Source organism: Labeo rohita, chromosome 21 (genome assembly GCF_022985175.1).
Source record: "Labeo rohita strain BAU-BD-2019 chromosome 21, IGBB_LRoh.1.0, whole genome shotgun sequence".
Lineage (NCBI taxonomy): Eukaryota > Metazoa > Chordata > Actinopteri > Cypriniformes > Cyprinidae > Labeo > Labeo rohita.
In genome coordinates, this window is record NC_066889.1 from 11,089,067 (window position 1) to 11,107,782 (window position 18,716).

At 34.4% G+C, this 18,716-nt stretch overlaps 1 protein-coding gene across 1 annotated transcript; it reads right to left on the bottom strand.

Moving 5' to 3' along the window:
- Positions 1-1,259: 1,259 nt before the first annotated feature.
- On the bottom strand, positions 1,260-18,320 carry slc7a3a (solute carrier family 7 member 3a). Its single transcript, XM_051092446.1, has 12 exons — positions 18,214-18,320; positions 9,989-10,426; positions 9,738-9,899; positions 8,066-8,237; positions 7,792-7,910; positions 7,446-7,668; positions 7,218-7,357; positions 5,629-5,731; positions 4,193-4,419; positions 3,469-3,635; positions 1,630-1,738; positions 1,260-1,532 (listed from the first exon to the last, which is right to left on the bottom strand). Exons 2-12 carry the CDS (start codon positions 10,353-10,355, stop codon positions 1,405-1,407), a joined length of 1,917 nt encoding a protein of 638 aa, XP_050948403.1. The 5' UTR covers positions 10,356-10,426; positions 18,214-18,320; the 3' UTR covers positions 1,260-1,404.
- Between the last annotated feature and the right edge of the window lie 396 nt (positions 18,321-18,716).

Below are 18,716 nucleotides of genomic sequence, written 5' to 3' on the forward strand. Positions count from 1 at the left end.
CCCAAAGGCTTTTAGTGCACAAACAGTGTGCTTGGATCCCGAAAATTAAATACCCTGTACACAGTCAGCTCATTGTCTGCCAGACAATATGGCCATTACAGTACTAGCGATTACAGCAGCAGCCGCGGGACATTCAAACCAGCATTTACAGCAATGGAGGGCCAAGGCTGCACGACGACCTCTAACGGAAAACTCTTGACGGTTCTTTTAAGGCAAGGCAAGGCAAGGCAAGTTTATTTATATAGTACATTTCATACACAGAGGTAATTCAAAGTGCTTTACATAAAAGGAAGTAGAATAATCATAAAAACAATAATCACAAAAAAGGAAGTAGAACAATCATAAAAACAATGATCACAACAATAAAACAAAAAATGTAAAATGTAAAAAACTGATTGATATAATGATTTAAAAATTGATTTAAAATAAATTTAAGACAGTTAAAAACAGAAAATGATTATACATAATGCAATCAGTTTGGACGAAGCACAGTGCTCATTCAGTAAATGCACAGCTAAACAGATGAGTTTTGAGTCTAGATTTAAATGTAGCTAATGTTTTAGCACATTTGATCTCTTCTGGAAGCTGGTTCCAACTGCGGGCAGCATAATAGCTAAAAGCGGATTCCCCTTGTTTTGTGTGAACCCTTGATGTTTCTGAACTCGATCCTAATGATCTGAGTGGTCTGTTAGGTTTATATTCAGTGAGCATATCTGCAAAGTATTTAGGTCCTAGGCCATTGAGTGATTTATAAATGAGTAAAAGTACTTTAAAATCAATTCTAAATATAACTGGAAGCCAGTGTAGGGACCTGAGGACTGGTGTGATATGCTCAGATTTTCTGGTTGTAGTCAGAATCCTGGCAGCAGCGTTCTGGACGAGCTGCAGATGTCTAATGGTTTTCTTGGGAAGGCCAGTGATAAAGGCATGAACAAGTTTCTTGACTGGAAAACAAAACATCTAATTCTTGCAATGTTTTTGAGATGATAGTATGCTGATTTAGTTACTGCTTTGACATGACTACTGAAACTAAGGTCTGACTCCAGAATCACACCAAGATTCCTGACTTGGTTTTTAGTTGTTTGACCCCTAGCATCAAGGTATGCATTCACCTTAAGAACTTCCTCTTTGCTTCCGAATGCAATGACTTCAGTTTTCTCCTTGTTTAACTGAAGGAAGTTCTGGCACATCCAACTGTTAATTTCATCAATGCATTTGTAGAGGGAATCAATGGGGCTGTAGGCATTTGGCGATAAAGCTAGGTAAATCTGGGTATTTTAAGAAGAACCTGATCATTTCAAGAGGATGAAAAATCCTTTTTGGGGCAGTTTTTACAAAAAATAAGCCATGATTTTCACAACAAATCTGTAACTTCAACAAAAATATGTATTTGTACTTTCTCTATCATGGAGAAATGCCCTCCACTTCACTCTCCTCACCGTCTAGATATATGGGGCTTTTGTTCTGAAGGGCCGGTTCGTATTTTCGGAGGGAGCTGTTCTGGATGCCGTAGCCGAAGTAGATTGCGAAACCTGGGAACGGACATGAGAAAAGGAGTGGGTGGCTTGGAATGATGGAAACAAATGGGACACTGTCGCAGCCAGGAGCTAAATGAACAGATGTACTCACCGACTCCCATCCACACGGCGAAACGGCACCAGGTGGCCATGTCCAGCTGCATCATGAGATAGATGTTGACGAAGATACTGAACAGAGGAAGACAGGGCAACAGAGGTACCTGCACACAAGAAGATTTAAATTTAAGTTTGGAAATCAGTGAATGACTTTTAATAAGTTTAAAATACAAGGCTTCATAGACTTTGTGTAAATGGTTACGTAGGAAAAACTGAGCATCTTATACTAAACCACTTTCAGGATGTTCTGAAAACAAACTGGGCAGAAATGTGCACCTTGTTGCTAGGAGACGCATGACAAATGAAAACGTGTGTGCTAAAATCAACTCAAAATATTAAACGTTTATAATCCCTCGACTGGATGGATAGTTTGGTGGCATTTTATTATTATTTCCCCAAATTCCATTTTTTTCCCCCACCCATTTGAGTATTTCTGGATTTAATTTTTTCTATTTTAATTTTTCTGAATTCCATTTTAATGGTTAAATAAAATTTTGGTATTAATAAGCATGTCGCCCCCAATTTTTCCCAAATTCTGTTTTCTTTTTAATTTCCATAATTTAGCAAAAAAAAAGAAAAAAGAAAATGTATTAAACATTTAAGAAAAAATACATTTTTAGGACCCTAGGAATTCTGTTTTATTTTTCCCAAATTCCATGTTTTCTTTTTTAATTTCTATAATTTAGCAAAAAAAAAGTGTTTTTTTTTTTAAAGTTTAAGAAAATTTAGATTTCTAGAACCCTAGGAATTCTGCTTTATTTTTCCTGAATTCTGTTTTCTTTTTTTATTTCCACAATTTAGTAAAAAAAAAACAAAAAAAGAAAAGGAAAAAAGAAAATTTATTAAACATTTAAGAAAAAAATACATTTATAGGACCCTAGGAATTCTGTTTTATTTTTCCCAAATTCCATGTTTTCTTTTTTAATTTCCATAATTTATTAAAAAATTAAGAAAAATTAAAATTTTAGGATCCTAGGTATTCAGTTTTATTTTTCCAAAATTCTGTGTTTTTAGTTTTAATTTCCATAATTTAGTAAAAAAAGTAAATTAAAAAAAGTTGATTTATTAACATTTAAGAAAAATTACATTTTTAGTACCCCAGGAATTCTGTTTTAATTTTCCCAAATTCCACGTTTTCTTTCTTAATTTCTATAATTTAGTGAAAAAAAAAAAAAATACATTTATTAAAAGTTTAAGAAAAATTACATTTTTAGGATCCTAGGATTTCTGTTTTATTTTCCCCAAAATCTATATTTTCAGTTTTATTTTTTCTGGATTCTATTTAAATAATTTCATTACATTTGAGTATTCAAAAAACATGTCTTATCAACCGAATAGGTAAAACTTTAATAATTAAATAATATATTTAATTATTATATATCTTAATAATAATGCCATTTTTTATTTTTTCGAGAACTTCTCTGTTGTTTGTTTGAACTTTTCTGAATTTATGTTTTAATACAAATTTATTTAATCAAATTCTATTTATTACCAAATTTAATTAATCTTTCTTTATTTCTGGCAAACAGAGAAAAACATAAAAAAGGAACAAATATTCTGTGATATTATGTGTTATATTATAAGTTACATTTTTATAGGGCCATATACTTGGTGATACACAGCAGAAAGAAATTCATACAGGTTTGAAACGACATAAGGGTCCATAAATGCTACCAGAACCTTAATTTTTGGGTGAACTATCCCTTTAAGTCTGAGAGTATTTGTGTTCTATTAGCACATTTCCTTTTACATCACTTCATTGCTTACATGAAACCCGAGGCAAAGATTTATAGCATAATAAAAGGCAAAAATCAATAATGAGGACATCTGGTACCTTGAAGGTGAGAGCTTCCTTGCTCTCAGGCTGCCTACAGATCACAATGACACACAGGATGCACAGCAGGACCAGAATGACACACGCCGTCACCCACACGATCTCGAGATTCACGATGGCTTCCAGACGCAGAGCCAAAACCATGCACAACACGGTGATCAGCACAGCTACACAGACAAGAGGATATTGGAATTAATCCATAATCAACAGATTCAGGATCAGCCAAATCAATGCCAACTATATGACTGAATCGCAATAAAATAAATTCAAATAACTGGGTCTATGCAGAATGTACACACACTGCACATACACTACCATTCAAATGTTTGGAGTTTTTTTAGGCTTTTATGCTCAGCAAGCATTTATTTGATTAAACTAGAGTAAAACAATAGTATTGTGAAATACTATTACAATTTTAAACAACTGTTTTCAGCAGAAATAATTTTAATATGCTTATTTGGTGCTCAAGAATAATCAATATTATTAGTGTTGAAAAGAGTGTAATATTTATTGCTTAATATTGTTGTGATACCCTTTTTTTTAGGATTCTTTGACAAATATAATGTTTAAAAGAGCAGCATTTATTTGACAGAGAAATCCTTTGTAGCAGCATCAATATCTTCTCTGTCACTTTTGATCTAATAAATGTATCCTTGCTGAATAAAAGAATTCATTTCTCTCAAAAACAACAACAACAACAACAACAAAAAAAATCTTTACTCACAGATAACAGCAGTTGTGCCGTAGACAATAGTTCCTGACATTTCAGTTGGCGAGTCTTTGGAGGGAACCAGGAGGAGTTTCAGGGAGAATTTCTCTTTGCGGGGATTGTCATCCAGGTCTATGCCATATTCATCTCCACTATCTCCACATACAGCCACCTTCTCCCCACCAACCAGTTCGACCAGTTTCTCAGTCTGACTGGAAGAGCTCAAGATGCCCGGCTGATATCTAGAGACAAAAAGATTGGTTAAGTCAAAACAAGTACAGACATGAAAGCAAAACTCACAACATGCAGAAAAAAATGTAGGGTCAGTAAGATTGTTTAAAGGAAATGAGCACTTTTATTCAGCAAGAATTCATTAAAGGGATAGTTCGCTAAAAAATGAAAATTCTGTCATTAATTACTCACCCTCATGTCGTTCCAAACTCGTAAGACCTTTGTTCATCTTCAGAACACAAATTAAGATATTTTTGATGAAATCTGACGCAATGACCATGTTCAAGACCCAAAAAGGTAGTAAGGACATCATTAAAATAGTCCATGTGACATCAGTAGTTCAACCTTAATTCTATGAAGTTACGAGAATACTTTGTGTGCAAAGAAAACAACAATAGCGACTTTATTTAACAATTTCGTCTCTTCCATGTCAGTCTTTGATGCGTATTCACGACTGTTAAAAATGTAAAAAATATGACGACGCATGACAATATTAACAACGTCCTTACAATCTTTCCTTGTATGTGTCAGTTGGATTTCTGTCTACGCAGGGCCAGAAAACTCTCAAATTTCATCATAAATATCTTGATTTGTGTTCCAAAGATGAACAAAGATTGCAGGTTTGGAAGGACATGAGGGTGAATTATCAATGACAGAATTTTCATTTTTGGGTGAACTATCCCTTTAAATTGATACATTTATAATGTAATTTATAATATTTCAAAAGATTTCTATTTTAAATAAAAGCTTTTTCAAATTTTCTATTCATCAACTAATCACAGAAAAAAAACATCTTGCGGTTAAGCAACAACTGTTTTCAAAACTTATAATAATACAAAATGCTATAAACTACATTTTAAAATACACATATTTAAAAATACAAAACAGTTACTTTAAATTGTAATAATATCTGAACAATGATACCTAATTTTACTACATTTTTGATCAAATAAATACAGTCTTAGTGAAAGAGACTTCTTATAGACTCCAAACTTTTGACTAGTAGTTGTACAAAACATTTGGCCAAACATAACAGAGGTAATTTACATAAAGGTACCATAGTTTTTAAATGGAAATGATCATGTCATACTAAATTATGACTGTTTTTGTAGCAATAAACTGATATAAACACGTTTACAATAACGTGTACAATATGGCCTGTCTAAACAGTTTAGGCAGTTGATAGTAGCGTAGTGTTTGTGATGTTGGTTTTAGCCTACCTGAGGATGAGAACACACACGGCCACCAGAGAGTAAGCAAGCAATGTCCCAATGGACATGAGATCAACCAAAGCAGCCAAATCAAACAGAAACGCCATGAGAGCTAAAAAAAAAATAAAAATAAAGAACACAGTTTGAAAATCCAACCACATCAAATCTTACATAACATCACCTTAACATATCACCACTTTTAGGAGAGTAACTCCCACGTCATCATGTAAATATACATTTTTATCAGTAGCAGCCACAAAAACAAACATTGCGTTTCCATTTCTGCAGCACTGCACTAAGTAGCTCTGCCCACAGTGAAATCTAATCTATTGTTTTTATGATTATTCTACTGCCTTTTTTGTGAATTATTGTTTTATTATTATTTTTAGGATTATTCTACTTCCTTTTATGTAAAGCACTTTGAATTACCTTTGTGTATGAAATGTGCTATATAAATAAACTTGCCTTGCCTTGCCTATGGAAGCTCGTTTCCGCCACTGAATAAAAAGGTTATTGCGACTTTTTTTCCCCTGACAATTTTGACTTTTTTTCCTCAGAATCGTGAGATATAAACTCGCAATTGTGAGTTATGAAGTGAGAATTGCAAGATAAAACTCACAGAACTCCCCCCCTCACAGTTCTGACTTTTTTTCTTCAGAATTAAGTGAGACAAACTTGCAATTCTGACTTTTTTTCCTCAAAATTGTGAGATACAAACTTACAACTGGAGTTATGAAGTGAGTATTGCGACATAAAACTCACGGAACTTTTTCCCCCCCTCACAGTTCTGACTTTTTTTCCTCAGAATTAAGTGAGACAAACTTGCGAATCTGACTTTTTTCCTCAGAATCAATTAAGACAAACTTGCAATTCTAACTTTTTTTCTCAAAATTGTGATATAAACTCACAATTGTAAGTTATGAAGTGAGAATTGCGAGATAAAACTTGCAGAACTTCTTCCCCCTCACAATTCTGACTTTTTTTCCTCAGAATTAAGTGAGACAAACTTGTTACTCTAACTTTTTTTTCTCAGAATTGAGAAAAAAAGTATTAATTTTGAGAAATTAATCAGAATTGTAAAATATAAACTCGCAATTGTGAGTTACAAAATCAGAACTGTGAGAAAAATCTCGCGATTTGGGCTTTTTTTCCCCTCAGAATTGCGAGTTTATAAAATCCAGGAGAACAAAAGACTGATGTTTTTAGACTTAGTAATAACTTGCAATTGCATGTTATAAAGTCAGAATTGTGAAATATAAACTCGCAGAATCAGAATTCTGAGTTTACATCTTGCAATTTTTACTTTATTTCTCAGAATTGCAAGTTTATATCTCTCAGTTGTGACTTTATATCACACAAATCTGAAAAAAAAAATTCAGAATTGCGAATGTAAATTTAGAATTGTCAGATAAAAAGTCGCAATTACCTTGTTTATTTTTATTCAGTGGCAGAAATGGGCTTCCACAGAAATCTCATTGGTCCAAAATGCACATAACAGTATATATAAACAAACAAGCATGTTCTGATTGGCTGCCGCATTTCTAATTTAAGTGAGAAAAAAAAAAATATGTGAACGCCAACAAAAAAACGTCTCTCACATGCCACTATTCCAGACACGACAGTCGCCAGCAGAGGAGTTTTGGTTCTCTTGTTCATCCTGGAGAGGGAACGGAAGAGCAGCCCGTCCTCTGCCATAGCGTAGATCACCCGAGGCATGGGGAACATGGAGCCTAACAGACTATGATAAAAATAAAACATACATTCAGATTAATGGAAAATGCTGAACAAAAAACAATACATGGCAAACAGAAAAGTCCTTAAGCTACCTTGTCGAAAGGGCACAGAGTGAACCAACAGCTACAATATAGCGTGCCGGTGCCCAGCCCACGTAACTAAAGGCCTCGGGCAGAGGACTCTGTGTGTTGAGTTTGTAGTAGGGCATCATGAGCGTAAGAGCAGCTGACACACCAAAGTAAGCAAAGAAGCAAATGAGCAAAGAGGCCACGATGCCAACGGGAATAGAGCGCATCGGGTTCTTGGCTTCCTCACCTAAAGGAAATGTGAAGAACATACATTTATGAGTCACCCTGCAGATGGTTTCAGAAGAAACAAAAACAAAATGTTCAGCAATCAGTATTCGTGCTCTATAATTATGACATTTAAAAGACGTACTTGTTGTAGCAATGCAATCAAAGCCCACAAAGGCGTAGAAACAGGTGGCCGCGCCAGATAAGATGCCGCCGAGGCCGAACGGCGCGAAACCGCCACTTCCAAATGTGCTTTCGACCCATCTGTGAGAACAAATGGATTTGTCAAATCTCTCGCATGCATTTTGTGCACAGAATCGCATTATCCACCGCACAACTGTAAGAGATCCTCATTTGCACCACTTCAAATGCAGCTTGTGGCTGAAACCAGGAGCGGGTTAATTTCATGTGAAACTTACTCTGGTTCGGTGATGTTTGTATCGTTGACAAAGTCCTCATATGTGAGGTTCCAGTTGGCTGTGTTGCCTTTGACAAAGCCAGAGATGATGACAAAGCCTAGCACGATCAGGTTGATCCCAGTGAAGATCTTGTTTACCAGAGCAGACTCACTCACACCAAAAGCAAGCAGTCCTGAGGAGGAGATTGCACATCAAAATCAGAAACCTCTTATTTAATAACTCTGTTTTTTTAAATAATGATAATTATAACACTTTTAGTTAGTACTATTTAAACTTCATACTTGGGAATAAATGTTCATGAGGTTACTACTACTTTTTGCATCTAATTTATTACATCGTTTTAACATTTGAAATTTATTACTTGATAATAAAAACTAGGGATGCACAATATATTGGTACCAGAATGTTTACCCGGTTGATATTAGAGTTTTTTTTGGCCTGCATCCGCCAACGTCAAATATTGAATTATTCATGCTCATTTCCCGTTTTTGAATCCGTGTCATCTTTTTCATCATTCAACCCTCATTTAAAGTTAATATTTAACACTTAAATTATTTTGAATCTGTAATTTAATCATGTAAGAACAATGGATATGTACATTACCAGTCAAAAGTTTTTGAACAGTAAGATTTTTAATGTTTTTTTAAAAAAAAGTCTTTTCTTTTTAGCAGAAGAAAATACTTAAAAAACAAACAAAAAAAAAAACAAAACAAAAAAAAACATTAAAAATCTTACTCTTTTGACTGGTAGTGTAGTTTTAGCCAATATCAATGAAGCAAATTAATGAAGAATTATAATATTGTTGTGATGCCTGAATTTACTTGTAACATTAAAAATTTATTTACACAAAATAATATATAACTTAATTTGGCAAAAAAAAAAAAAAAAAAAAAAAAATATCACATCAAAATCAGAAATGTCTTTTTATCAATGATAATTCTAACACTTTTAGTTTGTTTTTCACTCAGATGTAAAGAGAGTACATGCGTACTGATTACACTATTCAAACTTCATACTATTTACTAATATTATTTTAATTATTAATTTTTAAATTAATATTTATTGCATCTTTTTACCATTTAATATGTATTACTTGATAATAAAAACTAGGGATGCACAATATATTGGTGCCATACTGTTTACCTGTTGATATTAGAGATTTTTTTTTAATAATCTACATCGGCCAACATCAAATATTTAATTATTCATGCTTCCTGTTTTGTGCATCTGTGTCATCTCTTTCATAATCTAACCCTCACTTTTAAATTACCCTCATCTGTAATTTAATTCTCTAGTAACTTAAGGCTTAATTTTTATTTGCTCATTTGTTTAATTAAAACGAATGAGCAAATATCCAAATTAATTACGAATTATAATGTTATTGTGATGCCTGAATTTACTTGTGGTTGATTTTTTATTTATTTATTTACACAAAATAATATACAACTTAATTTGTTTATTATATCATTAACAGCTATAAAAAAATAAAATAAAATCACTTAGTGAGAATTTTAATATTTGTGAATCCCTAATAATAAGTTTTTATAAAAAGTTAACATTTTAGAATTTAACAAGTGTTTAACAAGTGTTTATTCTGTTTATCTTTATTAAATAATAAAAAAAACTTTAAATACCATATTTAAATGATGTTTTCTATATTTAGATTTCTCACCAGTGAGTAGCAGGATGAGAATGAGGGCAAACAGGTCTGGATATTCTGCAAGAACTTTTCCAGGAACCTTCATGGCCATGGATGCCCTGAAGAAATTAGAGATCTTCTGCTCGATCAGGTTATCGAACGTAGAGCTCCAAGCTCGTGCCACACTAGCTGTACCTGAAAACAAAAAACGGCTTTTTTATTACGCTTATATTAACAACTGATTTTTTTCAGAATGATCTTCAACTGCTCCTGGACACACTTACCTATAACATAAGAGAGGATGAGGTTCCAACCAGTGATGAAGGCCCAGATTTCTCCCACTGTCACATAGCTGTACAAGTACGCAGACCCAGTCTTAGGGACTCGTGCGCCGAACTCCGCATAGCACAGTCCGGCAAGCATGGAGGAAAGTGCGGCCACAAGGAAGCATAAAACGATAGCAGGACCTGCCTTCTCTCTCGCAACCTCCCCAGCCAGCACATACACTCCAGCGCCAAGTGTGGAGCCGACGCCGAGCGCCACCAGATCTAGAGTGGACAGACAACGTGCGAACCGCGTTTCTTCCCCAGAGCAGTCCAGCACACGACGGCGCAGCAGCGCATGTCCAAAAGAGGCCATTTTGTCCACCATGGTTAGTTGGCAAATCTGGTGAGGTTCTTGGTTGTGTTTGTTTTGTTAGGATCTCTCCGTTACTTATACGCCTAGAAGAGAACATAGGAAGAGGAAGGAAGACTTAGACATATTTGGGTGTGACAGGCGGTTGCCCAAGGCAGTACACCAAGGTTTGATCTAACTGGTTCAGTCAGGACATGTCTACTTTTTTTTTTTCTGCTGAACTTTTTGTTCCTCACCCCTCACTGCCAAATTTCAGTGAATGCGTCATTTTGTGATTCTCAGAATTCCTACTGCATAAGGAAATGCAAAGTATTCCCAGAATACAAGGAGTTCTTTGGAACAAGGATTTGTCCCAAATCTTGAGATTTCTGCCCTCTAATTAAATAGTCGGTTAGGGCCAGATTTAAAAATGGAATCAATTACACACTGATCCAGTAAAGTCGTATTCCCAGAGGAAAAGTCAGGCAACAAACTTCATGACACGAATGTGGAACTTAAGTTCCATAACCAAGACCGCATCTGATTTGATTAACAAAAGTGAAAAATAATAGCAATCAAAGACCAAGCGATAGAGCACAACAGGCAGCAAAGAGGAAAATTCACTTTCATTTTTTCCACAGATATTTGGTTTTTAAAAATAACATACTGAATTATTCAAACATTTGGGGTTGGTAAGGTTTTAATGTTTTTGAAGTCTCTTATGCTCACCAAGGCTGCATTTATTTAACCAAAAATACAGTAAAAACAATAAGAAATGTTTCTGAATTTAATATCAATGTTGAAAGCTGTTAACAATTTATCTTTTAAAAAATTACTGCCCCCAAGCTTTTGAATGGTTATGTATAAACTTGTCAAGACAGACCTACAATGAGATCTGAGGTTTTAATCCAATGATAAAAGCTTCCATAGAAGCCACAAAAAAGCAGGGTTAATTAAAATTTATAAAAAACCCAACCAAACGAACAAAGATCTAAACTACCCCAAATCCTAAAATGGCTAGGATCTACCAATTAGATAAGTCAGTGTTACCACAGAAACAAGTACCATGCCAAAAGTGCTCAGCAGTGAACTCGCAGTCTCATGACGAAATATTATGATTTAGCTTAGAACTCTTTTTTAGGAATATTTTTGAAATTCCTATGGGAGTAATTAATGCGCAAAAAAAATTCCAGTCACTTTAATTGGAATATATATGAAGATTTCGCAACAGGTTCAAGTTGGTCACATTAACATACTTTTTTTTTGCTGCAAAATTTTGCCAAAAAATTGCTAATGGTACAAAAATGCATTAGTCTGAAGTCTGGGGGAAAAAAAAACCTTCAAACGTTCATTTACACATTCTTTCAGGTATATTTAGACAGACTAGTGGTGGGCGATATTCCAGTAGACACAATTAACTGGTAGAAATTTCCGACTTTTGTAACTTGTGTAAATATGAGTAAATTCTGAGTAATACGCAAAAACTCTCCCAAAAACTCTCTTCCGGATTTAAAAGTGCTTCTTAAACGTCCGATTTGATAGTTAAACTTGTATATGTTAATGAACTCCAATCATTCGTAAATAAGGGCGCTCATGCACGCTCATTCACAATTAGCATAATCCCCGCCTATGAATAACAGCTATGCAAATTGCGTGTCCAAGGAAGTAGTGGAATATTCTGGTCTACTTTCTCAGGTTTGACTCCAGTCAGTGAAACACATTCAATTATCATTTCATGTTAAAATGTTGAATTTTGCTGTAAAATCATACCCTATTTATTGTACTATATACTGACAACTCATCAGTTAAGTATTTACAATCTTAACCTCTGCACAACTGTACGTCTTTAAATAAAAACTAACAAAAACTATATAGGTTTTTGGGCTGGACGATATATATGACATTATATAACTGCTTACTTGGTTTTAGACTATTCTATATTTACAAAATGAGTTCACATGCAAATTTGCTTTATGTATTTCCCCCGGCATCAAAACTACTACTTTGACCTACTTTTCATTGGGCGCACTGGGGGGGGCGGGCTGCCCCCTTAATATAATGGCAGGGGAAACACTGATATTGGATCCGGGTAGCTCTTAAAGTGACAGCAGTCTAATATTCCTGCTGTCTGTCATTCATGTTAATCAAACAACAAAAGAGAGAAAATCTCTCACTGCTCTTCACTAAATCACATTTGTAACTTTAATAAGAAGAAATATATATTTAAATGACACAGTAAAGAATATGCTTTTTTTTTAGGCTAGTATTCGTTTTTTGTGACATTGACACTGCTGACAAGAACTACGAAATTTCATAAAGACCTTATTTAAAGCAAAAATAACCATTACCGTGAAATAAAATTATTCATATAGTCAAACCAAAAATTATATCTGGTGTCTGAATAATTTTTGATCATTTTTGGTAGTTCATTTATGTAAGTGAGGGTAGCAAAATAAAGTAAATAGTGACATATTATACCCCAAAAAAATTCATACAATTGACTACCAGTAAAACTGATAACCCTTTCGGGACCAAAAACATGTTTTGCTAAGTGTTTTTAATTGCTAATGCGACCTTTTTTACACCACAGACTGAACAAAATTAACCATTGCTTGGTAATTGGTTGACAAAGTACTAAAAGTTGTGTAAATATTGTCATACTAGCTGTCTGAATTTTTGGTTGATTATAATCCATTACATACCAAAGTTATACATGCATACACAGTTTAACTCTGAGTTCATGTCATATTTTATTATCATTTTCCAAAACTATAGTGAATAAACTTTAATGTGAGAAACGTTGAAGGTGTCTGAATAAATTTTGGTTTGACTGTATATAATTTTAGTCATACTGCCCCTAAGACAGACGGACAAAAAGCACAATTATAACTGCTGATGTAAATTTACTGAGTGTTGCACTCTACCAACAAGTTCCACATTGTTTCTGTGTGAACCTTTCAGTATCTTATTGACCCGCTTGGCTCCTTATCGGAGCTGTCTGATTCCAAAGCACCCCTTGCCAGCTCATCAGGTTACATGGTCATGTTTACGTCTGAGCGAGCCGTAGTACACTGATGTTGACGTTCCATGCAGTTCTTTACCTTACTAGTGACGTTAACAGTGATGCCAAACAGAAATGATTTGGAAACATGCACAAATGAGGACACGACTGAACCTTGAGTTGCAGCAACAGCTACTAAAACCACACAAACACTGACGCAACTACAGTGAAGAAAGCTGGAACATTGAGCACAGATTCGAGTCGATTCTTTCTCCTTACATTTCGCACAAACCGCCGTGACGATTCGACTTCCCATCCCATGACCGAGATCAATTATTTAACACTTATAAATAAAACTTGTCACAAAAACAACAAAACTAGAACAATGAAATTGCTAAAAATGGCTTCATGAAAGTTGTGGAAATGCTTGCAAAGAACCCCATGTCCTGGATCAAAGACAGGTTTGACAAAGAGGACAGAGGAGGGGGGGAAAAACAAAAACATCCCTGTAATTCACTGTACAATGGAGGGGCTGAAATAGACTCTTTTTATCTGTAAGGTGGTTTGTTTCACTTGGCACGGCAGCTGGCAAGATTCTTAGCGGTTTGAATCGAGCTCAGTCCGGGCAAGAGCTCAGAACTTTAAGCCACTGTTGTGGTCTTACACAACGCAGACAATAGCTGCTTTCTTTCACTACTCGCTGCGTGAAATGTATACGCATATACAACATATTAAATGTGGCACTGATATAACTGGCGGTTGGGAAAGACCGGAATTATGCCTTCCTTTGTACCAGATTGGAGCCTTGACCTGTCTTGGAGGTTATACAGTACAGCCGTATCAGTTGCCTTGAAAACGTTCCCTACCAGGGGTTTCTTTTTGGGCTGTACAGTACACAAATCTATGATAGGCCACAGTGAGGGCGGCAGCACTAATCTCTTTCTTGTGGTCTCCACGAGGATGGCTGGGTGACACGTAGGCGAAATTAAATCTGTAAGGCTTTTGATCTGGCCATGAGAAATTCATGAATGCCATGACGTCTGTTATCCCGTGGAAACTGGCACACCGGCGAGACCTACACATTTTAATGTAACTCTCTGTTTTGGCTACACTTGGGTGAATGAAATATAAGAATCGTCTCAAAATCTAGTTAAAAACACATTTGGCAAGAAATGCACTCTTTCTATTCATGTATGCTTTATATGGTTTTGCAAAACTTTTATACTATTTTTAAAAAAACACTGAAATGCAATGTCATGTGGTGCAAAAATCAATAATATACTTACATTACCATTGCTATTTTATTATTATTAATATGATTATAATATTTATCAATATTTGATTAACTTTTATTTTTATATTTTTGGTTCTTTATTATATATTTGTTTTTTATTTTAGATTTAGTAATTTTTAGTTTTTTTAATTTTATTGGTAAAATTAAAATACCTTCAATTCTTTCTTACAAGTATCATGAGTTTTCATTTACAAATGCCATATGACCACCATATGACAATAATTTTACAAAGTTTTAATATATATTTGTTTTTCATTTTAGATTTAGTAATTTTACATTTTTTTTTATTTTATTTGTAAAATAAAAACCCTTTACCCTTTAATTATTTCTTACAAGTATCATGAGTTTTTCCATTTATAAATGTTATTAAGTTGCACCATATGACAATAATTTGACACGTTTTTAATAAGGGATTGTTAATTTTTTTTTTTTTAATAATAAGATAAAAAGTTCCCTTTTCAGAAATTGAGTGGTTGTTTTTTTATTTACAAATGTAATTATATTTATATATATTTTATAAATATTATTAAGTTGCAACATATGACAATAATTTGATGGAGGCAGTGTTAAAATATTTTGGTTTCTAAAAAATAAGATTATGTCAGATAAAGTTTCCTTTTTATAGGTTTTTGTCATGGTTTTTTGTTTCTTAAAAAAAACTTTTTGTTCAAATTTGTTTCTAAAAAATAATAAGACTATGTCAGATAAAGTTTTCTTTTTAGAAATTCAGTGGAGTTTTTTTCCATTTTAATTGTAAAATTTAAATATCTTTTTCTATTCATGTATATTATTAAGTTGCACCATATGACAATTTGACGAAAGTTTTTCAGATTTTAATAAGGTATTATTATTATTATATTTTTATTTCTAAAATCTAAAATAATGACAGATGAAGTTTCCTTTTCAGAAATCTTATTTTTGTAATGTGGCTTGTTTCTCCAGCCTGACATTTTTTTACTTGACGCTCCTAAGTTTAAACAATAGACGCGCAGGCTAGTAGCAACAGTGAATGCACAGACTTAGACGTGAAGGAACGCTGAAGTACACTCACAGGCTACAGTATCTATATTCTTACAGGGCTAATCATGTCTGGGGTTCAGTTAACCCCTATGTGAGTGTGAGATGTTAGTCTGTTGAAGTGACTCACTGGGCTTTTCTCAAAATAAATACCTCAATGGTTTCTAAGAGGCTTACATAAAGACCCGCCAACCGGTTAACCTTCTTAACAGCAGAGCGAGGACTCGATTGGCGTACACTAGGTGTTGTTTTTGTTTTGGTTCGGTTTTCTGCACAATGGATTTTGTACCGCTGCAACTCAGTTAATGTGTTAGTCCAACATCTGAAATTTCAAAACAAACACCACAAGCCCCCATTCAAAGTTTAATAAGGACAATTTCCCTGAAACCATTTGTGAAATGAAGGATGTTACGTTTGACCCCCTGAGAGACATTAAAGGCCAATTCAGTCTTATTGAAGTTCCTCCTTAAGACAGGACTTGCCAAAAACAATCATTCCCAAGCTCCGCTTCTTACTACATCAGGGTCAGTGTTACTTCTTGATTATTCCAATAACCCTTTTAGTTGATTTAGCACACTAGTAAGTAGGGTATCTACAAGCATGAAGTGATATCTGTGGGTAAATGGATATTTAATAGTCTGCACGCAGTGCACATAAACAGAGCTGGAATATATATTTCTTATACCAAATAACAAAAAAGCCACAGAGATACTACAAAACTGTTTAGGGATCCACAGGTTCCACTGGTCACGGGTGCCAGGTTACAAACAGAAACCAGCATGAGAGCTGCATTCTTCAAGAACTCAACTGTTCATGGTTATGAAACGGACTCATTCAGGTCTCAGGGTGGCACACACTGCTGTGAATGAACCTGGCAACCTCTCAAATAGCTGGCTTAATGCCATCACAGCCCCCTTAACGGGGCTCCACAGATTGTGCAAAATACCAACCTGAGATGCTTCAGACTGAACAGCTTGAGAGTTTGCATTATAACTGAAAAAACGCAAAATTGTTTAAGCAATGCTACTGCATTAAAAACTGGAGTTAAAATAATATTAAAGATACAATAAACAAGAGAGCTAAATGCTTTGTACAGCAATCACAACAGTACTGTCTATTACTATATTCCCCATGGAAAATATGAAACGGTTGACATCGAAAATCTGTTTAACCAATGTTCCTAGACATATTTCCACTTATCTTTTATCAGTTCTTTAATATCAGGACTACTAATGTTGGTTGTTCCTTAAAAAAAAAACCAAAAAACATCCAAATGCCATTAAGCAGGACGCAATGGTGTTCACAGGAAAAGTCCTATTAATTTATTCAATAATGATGCATCTATTACAATTTAAATGATGTATTTACAAGTAATACATTTTTAATTATTAATTTTCAAGTGGTAAATATTTAGCAATGTAATTATTATTATGTAAACTATTGTATAATAATCACTAACCAGTTTTGCATGTTGGTTTTCAAATCAATGTAAACACTGGTTGGTTTCTACTAAAATCAGCACTGTGTTGGTGAAGACAACTGGTTTGATGCAGATTAAACCAGCGAGAACCCGACTACCATGTTCCAAAACAGTAAATTATCGTAAGGTGATTTTTTTTCAGCAGGGAAATATGGCAACACAAACTAAAAACAGTGGAAGTCACAGGATGAGTCAGGTATGCGTCTGACGTAATATTCATAATTTGTTGCAGGTATAGATGTGATATCCGGGCAGTCTGAACTGGCACCACTCGGTTTTGGGCTGATGCAATTGTTACAATAGATAACAACTTCCGGGGCACAATGTCCAAACGTGTCAGATGAGCGGGACCGCGCTTCAATGAATGAAACGCGCCTAGATATAAAAACCGCCACTTTTTGCCAACATTTAAAACAAATATAACATACAGCAAATGTGGGGAACAAAAACGAGGCGGGTGAGAAATTTAAACGGACGGTTGAATTATGTTTACATACCGGCGTTCGTTCTGGCTCGGCTGCCACACATATGATTTATTTCATTGAAAAATAATCCTACAAAACAGCAGAATAAGAGACGGACGAATAGTTGTGATCGACAACACTGAAGGTGTGTCATTTTAAAATAATAATAAAATAATAATTAGACGAATATATGCAGCAGTAAGTTAAGTTACTACGTATGCGTGTAAACAAAACGACATTTATTTCTTAGGATGAAATGTCAGTTTACTCAATACGTTAACAGATTAATTTACAACTGATGAATGTACATTTATCGTTAGCTATTTTATGTTTTACTGACAAGAGTGTGCTAATATAATATAACGTTGTTTTTTTTTTTTTTTTTTTAAATTATTTTATCATTGTATGGATAATTGATGCAGAATATTGTGTTATGCAATATAGTTAATGTTGTGGATGTAAGTTAATTTGACGAGATGATTACATGCATGTCTTCGATTGCATCAGATCATTTACAGTATGGTGCTATACAATAGAGCCAGGCAGCAACATGGAGTCAAGATGGATTAATACGAAATTAATGTTAGTTATTACAAAAAACATTGTTTAATACAATTAAAATAGTAAAAACAAATTACCTCTTGGTTTCTGATGTGAAGGCGCCGAGTCTGTTGTATTTACCTTGTCAGTCTGTGTGAGAATGGTCAGTATGGGCTCGTGCGTCTACGTTTTGACGCTTGTAGCAATGGATGACGTAGATAAACAAATGATGACACGCCCATTTCTTCACCCGTTCGCGGGGTGTAAACCAATCAACTTCGAGGGGCGTTTCCCTTCGACTAACACGCATTTCAACGTGAAGGGTGACGTCTGTAGTATAGTATTTTAGTAAATGATTCATTTTCATATCGACCAGGACGCAACAGCATCTCAACAAATAAAACTGGTAAATACAAAACATAGCCAGGGGTGTCAAAAGTGTAGATGTTATTACTTCTAAGGGTATTAAAATGAAGTAGGTTATCTTAACCAAAACATACTTGAGTTAAACTAAATGCAGTTATCACATTTAATTAAGTATTGATGAAAAATAGGTAGGCTGAAAAACATGAGGCAGGGGAGAATTTGTGAGTAATGTTAA